The sequence below is a fragment of the Primulina huaijiensis genome, chromosome 1 (assembly GCF_012295235.1).
Source record: "Primulina huaijiensis isolate GDHJ02 chromosome 1, ASM1229523v2, whole genome shotgun sequence".
Classification (NCBI taxonomy): domain Eukaryota; kingdom Viridiplantae; phylum Streptophyta; class Magnoliopsida; order Lamiales; family Gesneriaceae; genus Primulina; species Primulina huaijiensis.
Genome location: NC_133306.1, coordinates 20,234,604 through 20,245,593, shown reverse-complemented (window position 1 = coordinate 20,245,593; position 10,990 = coordinate 20,234,604). Strand labels below are relative to the sequence as shown.

Here is a 10,990-nt window from a genome sequence, read left to right as displayed (position 1 = left end):
TTACAATTTCGATATTCTATATTGACAAATTTCAATTTTAGTCTTCTATCTTGCAATTTTTTGCATTTTAGTCATTTTACGTAGATGTGCTAACATAAACTGCATATGTGACGTCAGTGTCGAAAAAAATCAAAGATGACAGATTAAACTGAATTTTGATATTATAAAGAGTCAAAATAGCAAAGAAACAAAACCTATACGTAAAATATTGCAGTTTTTCCTATAAAATAATGATGAAAAAGACTTGGACTAGTTTTCATAAGAATATATATCCCTGTTTGGGCTTGAACAACTTTATGTGTGTGTATGTTGCATTTGTGAAATTAATATGCATTGGTATATATCTCCCACTATATTATTGTACATATTAAATATATCATTTCATGTATCGTCGGCTAAAGACCAACTGATCAATTAGCATGAAAATCACAACCAACACAAGGTTAAATGCATGAAGACATTGTGCAACAAAAGTCAGAAAAATGGGGTACAATATAGGTACACACATTATTATTTTTTTTAAACACTTTTTATTTAGTGGATTATTTTAATGGAAGAATTAATATCAGTATTTGATCTATCAGCAATTATCTATTAACATATCCATCTCTGTCCAAACCCTTTATTGATATTTGGTTTTTGAAATTAATTTTATTGATTATTGTATGTGATTAAAATTAAGATAGCCAAAGTAAATATTATTTTCAATTGATACATATGGATGGCCAAATAACAAGCAGCCGCAACATTGTTCGTTGCTTTGGGACATGGGGATGAGTTGACTTTGTTAGACATTTGCACATTTTTTAAATTTATATTTATTTATACTTTTTGGTATATTTTTTATTTTGTGTCCCCTTACAAATTATAAATTGCCGACAGGTATGATAAGTTTATAACAAGTTTTCAAAGTGCAGGAATGCGGGAGGAAAGGCAAAAAAGCAAATATAAAAAATTTTAGGTGTGGTGCCAGGCCGAAAAGGGTAAGGTGATCGCATGTGTCATGAGTTTGCATGGAAAAACGGCTCTTGGCAGGCTTCTAGGCAAAAAGAACATAAATGAACTGATCTCACACCGGAATGAGAGGGATTCCAAAATTGTTCGGGTATGAGACTGTGTAGTTGAGGAGAGTTTAAAAGATTTGAAAGATACTAATCATATCAACAAAGTGTATCTTCTTTTCAAGAGCTCATCACATAATAACTCTAAAATTAAGCGTAAGGACATAATGACACTGGAAAAACTCGTCTTGCTACAAGTGGTGACAATCATCGAATATGAGACATTATAGTTGGTATCAGAGCAGACCTCTCCAAATATGGTGTGGTTCGAGGGCGAACCAAGCAGAAGCTGGTAGGAATGTGATGCCCGGGTCGAAGAGGGAGGGGGTGATCACCGGTGTCATAAAGTTGCATAGACAATGAGCGGCTCCTGGAAGGTTTCTAGGTAAATGGAATATGAATGAACTGATCTCACATCGGAATGAGAGGAATTTCGAAACTGTTCAGATATAGTACTGTGCAGTTGAGAAGGGCTTAAAAGATTGATAATACTAATCATATTTAGAAGGTATATCTTCTTTTTGGGAGTTCATCACATAAGAACTTCATAGTTAAGCGTGTTTAACTTGGGGAAATTCTGGGATGGGTGAACCCTCGATAAATCTTCTAGGGTGCACGTGAGTGAGAACATAAGTACGTTGAAAAGACTCGTCTTGGTATAGTGAAGACATCCGTCGAATCTAGGACGTTACATTAGATTTCACCACCAAATAAATGGAAGTAAACTCTTAGCTAATTTAATTGATTTTACATAAAAATGAAGAAATGCGACTATAAAATAAAAAATAAACCGAGGCAATGAAGTTTGCATGTTCTAATTGTCGGAATGTTTTAAGGCTTAATGAATAGAAATTAAGCAAAAAAAGATGAAGAAAAACTTAAACGATTGTTCTATGCATCAAGGAAGGTGCTGAGACGTTTGGAATGGGCACCTCAGCACCCAAGTACAGCCTGAAACAATCCAAACCGCAAGGGAGGCGCCTAAACGCCTCTTTATGACCTAAAATTTTACAGGGCCATAAGCGAGGCACCTAGATGCCCGTAAAGTGGTGCCTAGGTGTTTGACGGTGTTATTTGACAAGAGTTGTGAGTTTTCATATATCTCTACCTCCAAAAGGTGTCTTTTGGTTATTTCGAGATTTGTGACTAATATATCAATCCATATGAATGAATTAATAATTTGAAAGACAAACTAACATCAACTGTGAGAGAACCAAACAAAGTAAGAGTATTTGCATTCATATTAAACTTTTTTTTTATTTTTCTTTCTTGTCAAAAATGAGTTTTTCGCTTTCTGGTTATGGAATTCGTGATTTGTAGTGTTATTTATCACAAATTTGAAGTCGTATTTCGGGAGACGATTATCATATCCTATGAGTACTATGTTGCAGATATCGTGAATGTATTGTAAAATCTTAAGACAAATTCAGTTATTGCTATTCGTTTTTGGTTTGCAATTTGAAGATGTGTTGACTATGAATTTCAAATATAAGGTTTTGAAATTTTTCATTGCTTCTTTTTGTTATAATCCTTAAATGTGATGTTCTTTCGGATTTTTTTATTAAAGAAATATGAATATGTTGATTTTTCTCTTAAATATGAAAATATTGAAAATTATGAACCACGAGGATTATGTCATATAAATACGAGTAAGTTCATTCAAGTAGCTAGTTTCTTAGCTCGAGAATTCAATACTTTGCGTATTTATTTTAAGATGATTCTTGAAAGCAAAGAAACTGAAATTTGAAATGAGACTCGAGATCTTAAATTTATACTATAGATTGAAAAAAATAATCAATCATTATGTCTATAATTTTACAACATCAAATGGATATGCGTTGATAAATTACCACAATCCATTTATTATAAAGATATATGGCTAATTAAATATGAGAAAAGAATATTTAATCATATTTATTGATGACAGTACAAGATATGAGATATATATATCGCGAAATGAAATATGAAGCTTTAATGGCTTCTGATAAATATAATAATGATGTATAAATCATATACAATGTGTTGTACATGTTGTAACAAATTGTTGTACTCTCTGTTGTTTGATTCTAGTTGAATTTTTTACGTTGTATATGCTTAAAACTCTTAATTTACAAGAATATTGAATTAAGTTTAATAAGTTTGTACACTTGAAATTCAAATTGTGAATGGAATTCGAGATTTCAAGTTTTAAATTTTGTAAGAACATGATTAAATCTAAATTTGCAAGATGTTTAAAATCTTGAATTTAAGTTTACACTTCATAACACAAAAATTTGAAAAACCTGGAATTTTCAATAACAATCCATTGAGAAGTAAAGTGATATACTTGTAAAATACAATGTTGTCAAATTTATGAATAATGTATAAGGTTTAAATTATTTAACTAATAACAATTAAATCCAAACTTATCAAAATATAAAAGTTTGAATTTGGATTATAAGTTAATATTGTTTAGAATTTCATAAAGTTTTGAGTTCTTTAAACAATCAAACTTAAATCCTAATTTAGTAAGATACCGGAATCTTGAATTTTGGATTTCTATGTTTATAAGAACTTGGAAAACTTTAAATTTTATTTAAACAAGTGCGCTTAAGTTTAACTTAATAAGATATAAAATCTTGAATTTGAATTTATGAGTTTCGCTTAGAATTGATAAAATCATGCTTACCCAAATATATGGGAAGAAATATTTAAAAAATGTAATTGAACTATATCATTCATCTTTCTATTTTCTTTCTAATTTAATTCTACGTGCGAATTTTACAAGTTTTGGCACTTAAAATTCAAAATTTACAAGTTATAAACTCTCGAGTTTAGATTTTTTAAGTTGTACGCTTAAAATTAAAACTTTAGAATTATATTATATTTTTGTTTCAAATTATTTAAACGATTGCGCTTAAATCAAAATTTTCGATAAACTAATTATTAGATTTGAATTTATAAGTTTTAACGCTTATATTCAAGTTTAATAATGCTCTAGAAATTCCAAAGTTTGTGTAACTTCAAAAATATCATAAATTCCTATAAATAACTCGGGTTTCATATTTAAGGTAGAAATATCATGTTAAAATGAGACAAAAAAAAATAAATGAATGATGATAGGTCTGGACGTATACGTCAAATACAAAATATCATGCTAAAATTGATCTCCATTAGTGTTATCAATTTTGACTGAGTGAAATCATAAGATAACTCGACGGATATGTAGTAAAAAATTTTGAATGGAGATTTAGTCTGTAAATTGTCAAGAGAAATTAACTTAAAATCCACATAATAAAGTTTTCATATTGACAACTAGATAACTTGTGCTAGCACATGAGAATATAGGATGGAAAATGTTGTTCCTATAATTGTAGTGAGGATACGTTTGTATTTTTAATGATTCTTTTGCTTGTAAAGACGGAATATGGTAGGATACTCTTCAAAGAAGAAACCACCTATATAAGTATGAGGATGAGTTACCTCAACAAAACACATATGAAGTCAAGATGTGTTCCATGAGCAAAACGAACACAACCAAAAAACCAAAAAGTAATTATAAGAAAATTGTCGTGTAGATATTAATGTTGTCTGGTTTTACGCAAACCGCCAAGAAGTTCGAGACATCGTGTTCACTTCGTGACCTAGTAAATTTGATAATATTCTACTAAAAAAAGTTCAAAGCCAAAAGCTACCTCTTCTGATGCAATGATTTTTCCTTCTAAACTCTCTTTCGATATCACGTACATTCATGCATAATTTCATTAATGTGGGAGATTGTCGGAATGTTTTAACGTTTAATGAACAGAAATTAAGCAAAAGAATATGAAGAAAAACTCAAAAGATTGTTCTATTCATCAAGGGAGGTGTTGAGGCGCCCCAAATGCGGCCTGGAACAATCCAAGCTATAGGGGAGGCGCTTCAGCTCCCCTCTGTGCCTTGGAATTTTCCTGGGTCGTGAGAAAGGCTCCTGACGGCGCTGTTTGATAAGAGTAGCTAGTTTTCATGGATATTTGCCCCAAAATGTGTCTTTTGGTCACATTTTCGAGGTTTTAGACGTATATATCAATCAATATGAATGAACTAATAACTTGAGAGACAAAATAACATCAACTTTGAGATGATCAAACAAAATAAGAGCATTTGCATTCATATTGAACTTTTTCTTCTTCTTTATTCTGAAAAGGAAGTTTGCTTCATTTTCTAGTTCTTGAACTCATGATTTGTAGTGCTACTATCACAAGTTAGAAGTTATTGTATCTTGGAAGACGATATGATTGTCATATCTAGCGAACATTATGTTGCAGATCCCATGAAAGTGTTTTAAAAAAATTACCACAGACACTAATATCGTTCTAAATAGAATAATAGCATTCAAATCGACGGATAGTTCGACGATTATCCTTACTCCACATCCAATTACTCAAAAGGCGTCTACATATTTTTCAATCGATCGCACCTACCCCAATTATCTTTGGGTAAATCGAATGCGAGTGAAAACATTATCCTTACGATAGTATGGTCGAAACTTTTAGCCATTTGCCATACGGATTTTCAAACTCTATAGCCGCCATAATTCATAACTGATAATAAACTTAAAACAGTTCTTACGTACAAAACCATTTCACAGGACACTTTTTACAAATACATGTGAACCCTTAATATTTTTTAAACAATATGTTATAAGAGATTTTAATACCTTACGTTCCATTATGAGCGATTTACTAATTTAAGACAAATGCTGGAACAGATAAGATAATAATAAAAATTTAAATTTTTTGACATACATGAATTAATGTTTATGGAACAAAATGTCTACCATTTTGTACAAAATTATAACTAAATGTAATGATGTAACTCAAATATTTGAAACAACACGACAATCTAATGGAGTTTTTTTTTTCCATTCTTCTTTGATGATTCTAGTACTCTTGGTTTTGAGTAGGTCTCTTGTTAGATGGTCTCATGAATCTTTATCTGTGAGACTGGTCAACCTGCCGATATTCACAATAAAAAATAGTACTCTTGGCATAAAAAGTAATATTTTTTTATGGATGACCCAAATAAGAGATCTGTCTCACAAAATACGACCCGTAAGACCGTCTCACACAAGTTTTTGTCCTTGGTTTTATGTATTCTTATTAATAATTAGGTGTAAATATAGGAGGGATCAGAAGATTCAGCGAGTGAGTATATGTGTATGTATATATATTAAATAGTCTAATATATCCTCTCTCTTTTTAAAAAATAAATAAAAATCAAACACACTTGGTCCATATGCTGGAAAAGCTCAAGAACATTTAATTAATTATGAGGGGGTTTTGTGTTCGATTTTTACAAGTAATTAGATTGTCGTGTGGTTTCGACGAAAAACATTTAAAAGATAATAAATGTGTAATTCATTGTATTTGGGAATTCGTAGAAATTAGCAAAAAAGAATGGTAATTGTTGATTTATAATAAAATGAAAACATGCATATTTGTCGAGGCACGTTTCAGCTTATATATGGTGGATGATTGATAATATATAAACTCAGTCACTTTCAAATATAGGTATTTGACTTGAATGAAGGTGAAAATTTTTATTATTTGACGTAAAATTTAATATTATGAATTTGTGCTGATTATGAACACTTCGTTGTATTTCATGTGAATTAATCTAAAATCCAACGAGCAAACATTTCTTTTTTTTTTTTCTCTCCAAATAATAATAATAATAATAATAATAATAATAATAATGTTTTATTTTATATAAGATTAAAGGTTCTTCGAATAACATAATTTTTTTTATAAAAGAATATAATATTTCAAAAAATTGCACTTTTAGTATGTAAGTTGGTTCGTTTCAGATTTAGATTTATAACATGTCGAAATTTAGTTTTTATCCAGTAACTCAGATTTTTTTATATTTTTTTTGTTTGAAACCACTAAATATGTCAGATATTACTTATTTGACACAAATTTTCTCTAACATGATCATGTGATAAGAATAAAACTTATATTACACATATTAAAATATACATAAATATAAATAAAGATAAATAATAAACATTTTTATGCTCATTTTGGAGTATTGGGTTTGCTTTATTTTTCTTTTTAATTTTTATCATATGAGTTTTAATGTGAATAATATGAGTTTTATTTTCGACACATATGTAGAGATGTCAATGATGTGGATATGAGGCGGGTATGGCTAAACCCAAGACCCGCCCCATGAAGAAAACTCGGACCCATTACCCGCCCCACCCCGATTAAATATTCTTCGAACCCTCCCCACCCCGTATACGAAATGGGGCCGGGTAGACCCGCCAGACTTATGAGACCCGAATTTTTTTTATATGAAAACAGTAATCTTCTTATCACATGATTGAATTATGAAACAAACAAGCCTCTAAATATAACACAATAGAAAACTAATTCATATCTTCGACTACACTTAATAATAACAAACAAAGTATTTTCATAACATAATGAATTACATAAAAAAATAGTTACTAGCTCTCCAAAAAAAAGTCTTGACATCCCCAAAAATAAGTCATAACAGAATTTAAACAGGTCAATATAAAATCAGCGAGTAAGCATGATTTCATACACATTCTTCAGGATCATCTTCTTTTTCATCAAGAATGGTGGGACAAGTTGGTAATTACTTGAAGAATTACCTACAAAATTAAAGAGAGAAAGTACATTGAAAATATAAAACTGTAATTTAAAACCGTAAAAAAATGTAATTTAAAGAAAAAAAGTACAGTTACAAAATTAAAATGAAAGTACAATAATTAACAAAATAACCTTCCACATCACCTCACAACAATCTTCGTGAGCACATCAATGCCTCCAAAGTCGTTGGATTAAGCCTACTACGATGAGGACCAACTATTCTTCCACTATTGCAAAAGTAGATTCAGATGCAATAGTTGACACATGAATATCTAAAATATCCTTTGTCATTTTATGTAAATTTGGATATTTGACCTCATTCGTCTTCCACCAACTAAGAATATCAAAATGTTGAGTTCGTGGCAAGACAATTTCTTCCAAATACATATCCAACTCGGTTAGGGATTTTGACGCAGCTTGGCTTGAACTTGAAGCCACAAATTTATCATACATATCTAAAATATTAATATCAGATGCATCAATATTATAAACGGACGAAGTCCCATCAATCCCTGAACCACCACTATTTTCCAATATTTTTTTTGTCTTGGATTGGTAATCTACCAATAAATCACAACAATTTTGTCGAACTTCATCAATTTTAGATTGTGATATTTCATCATAAATTATGGAAAAATAAAATTCAACAAGGTTCATCTTATATCTAGGATCCAATACAGTAGCAACCTCTATCATAATATGACAATTATCCCAATATTTATCAAATTTATCATTTATATCCACATATATGGGGTGGGTATGGGACGAGTATTATAGAACACATGACCCGCCCCATACCCAGATGGGTCTGAAAAATTGGACCCGAGACCCACCCCATGACCCATTTAGTATGCCCAAACCCGCCCCAAACGGGACGGGTCCATTGCGGGTCTGGGTAAAACCCGGACCCATTGACATCTCTACACATATGTTACGTATGAGATATTCAGTATCAAATAAACAATACTCAATAAATTTAATAGTTTTGGGAAAAAATGATCAAAACCAAAAATAAATCTGAGTTAGTATATGAAAATCAAACTTTGAGAAGTTACAATTCTAAAACTCAGAAACAAAAAACTCAGAAACAAGCCAACTGAGAAGATTAAAATTATAATTTTATCTAATATTTCATTACTTCTCAGTAGTCAAATCTAAAGAATTGTTTGAATAAGATAAATGAATATCTATAATTGTGAATTACTATCCATCTTTTTATAACCTTGAAATCCGTAGTTGTTATTTTTTAATCTGCATTGATTAAATTCATGAAATAACATAATTTCATCCAATCACGTTTATCAGATAAATCATACTAAAAAAATAATGTGTAACAAGTTTATCCGAAAAATATGGATGAAAAGAATCAAACTTCACGTACTCGAAAACAACCTAAGCAGCGAATTACTATCCATCTTTCATCCTCCTAACATGAGCCATGAAAGAATCAAACTCCAGTCGTGTGACGCCACCTTCCTCCACCGATCTCCTGACAGTTCTGCTCAACTTCGCCGCCCTCCGCCTCATCTCCTCCCCTTCCTTCGAACTTATTAGCCTTCTCAAAGCCATGGAAATTGTCTCTGCCTCCACAACCTCACGCCGCCGAGCCCAATCCTTCACAATTACGCCAATTTTCAGCACTTTGGTGATCAAAACGGTGTTTCTTGGCTGGTCCGAGTGCATCGGCCACGCAGCAAGCGGTACCCCCATTGAAATACTCTCCATGCATGAATTCCATCCGCAGTGACTCAGAAAACCACCAGTTGCAGAATGGTTCAAGATTTCCAATTGCGGTGCCCAGTCTCTCAAAACGATCCCCCTTTCTTTAACTCTTTCTTCAAACCCTTCTGGTAATTTAGCTCTTCTATCTCGACCACCTGCAAGAGAATTGTCTCCTTTATCTGCGTCTCTGAAAACCCAGATGAATTTCACCTCACTTTGTTCCAGCCCTGATGCCAAATTCTTGATTTGTTCGTCCGCTAATGAAGTCGTCGTTCCAAAGGAAACAAAAACCACTGATTTAGGCGGTTGTTTCCCAAGCCATTCTAGTGATTCATGGCGTGACCAATCTTCATTTTTCGTTGTTAAAATCAGCGGGTTGAATGGCCCTAGAGCCCAGTGTTTCCTGTTTTGTTTTTCAGACATTTTTTCAATGAAACCCATGAATTTACCCTCAAGTTCTCTGCTAGAATTGTAGAGACTTTCTGAACTTAAAGCAATGAATTTATGTTCTCTTGCAACCAACTCCATGAATTCTTCAGTGAAGCAATCTTCAAGAGAAGGGATTTGCAGTTCCTGCAATTTTTCATCAAGTTGTGTAAAGGTTTTCTCCGCTTTTTCCCAGAAATAGCAAAAAATGGCGAAAGCTGAAACACTATGGAAAACGTAGGATTCAGCCTTTGGTATTGAAACAAAATCTTGAACGACAGAAGACATAATGGAATCATGAATTATCACAATTCTGAGCGCTGCAATATGTGAAAGTTCCCGAATGAGGCCGGCGAATGGCTGCCGGAGTTGTGAGATTGAGTTGAACAATGGCTGTAGATGTGAAGGGAATTTGTTGGCGGCGTTTGGGTTCAGAGTCGGGGATGCAAATTCAGGATTTGGGAGATCGCAGAAATGGACGTTAGAGTCGGAAAGAGGGTCCCAGCCGTGGACCCGGAGCTTTGCCTGGCGGTTGTGGGTGGCGGTGCTGACATAGTAAACAGGTATATTGCAGGCGGCTATGAGGCGGCTGAGGTGGAGGAGCTGGTTGAGGTGACCTTGTGCCGGTAAAGGAAGCATCACAACCACCACTTGGTGCCGTTCTACGTCGTTTCCGTGGTGGCGGTGCTCCGGCGAGGCGTGGCCAGCAACTGCAGCCATGGCACAAAGCACAATATATATTGGAACTTAGATTCTTCGAATGTGTTCCAAGTTAATGTGCAGAGGTTTTGCTTTATAGTAGTAGTCTGATTAATAAATGATGTCCAAATATTTTTTTTATATTTTTATATTTTCTATAAGTTTAAAGTCTTATAATAATATTAAATGGAATGGGACTTTATAATAAGAGATAAATAAGTAGCGACATGTCTACATTGAGATTTGGATGTTTCAAGAAAACAATTTTGATAAATTAAAATCAAATTAAAATAGCCATTTCGTCGGAAATTGCTAAAAAAAATCCTATAAGCAAACAAAAATTTACTTTCCTTCCTCATCTAAACAAAAATTTTGTTTGAACTTTCTGGCCTGTGGTTCACATTTATTTTCTTGAATGAAAATTGATATAAAAAAAATTAAAAA

The 10,990-nt window shown here is 32.4% G+C and overlaps 1 protein-coding gene across 1 annotated transcript; it reads right to left on the bottom strand.

Moving 5' to 3' along the window:
• Nucleotides 1-9,090: 9,090 nt before the first annotated feature.
• LOC140959119 (zeatin O-glucosyltransferase-like) lies at nt 9,091-10,661 on the bottom strand. The gene has a single exon (XM_073416928.1). It carries the CDS (start codon nt 10,565-10,567, stop codon nt 9,107-9,109), a length of 1,461 nt encoding a protein of 486 aa, XP_073273029.1. The 5' UTR covers nt 10,568-10,661; the 3' UTR covers nt 9,091-9,106.
• Nucleotides 10,662-10,990: the final 329 nt, after the last annotated feature.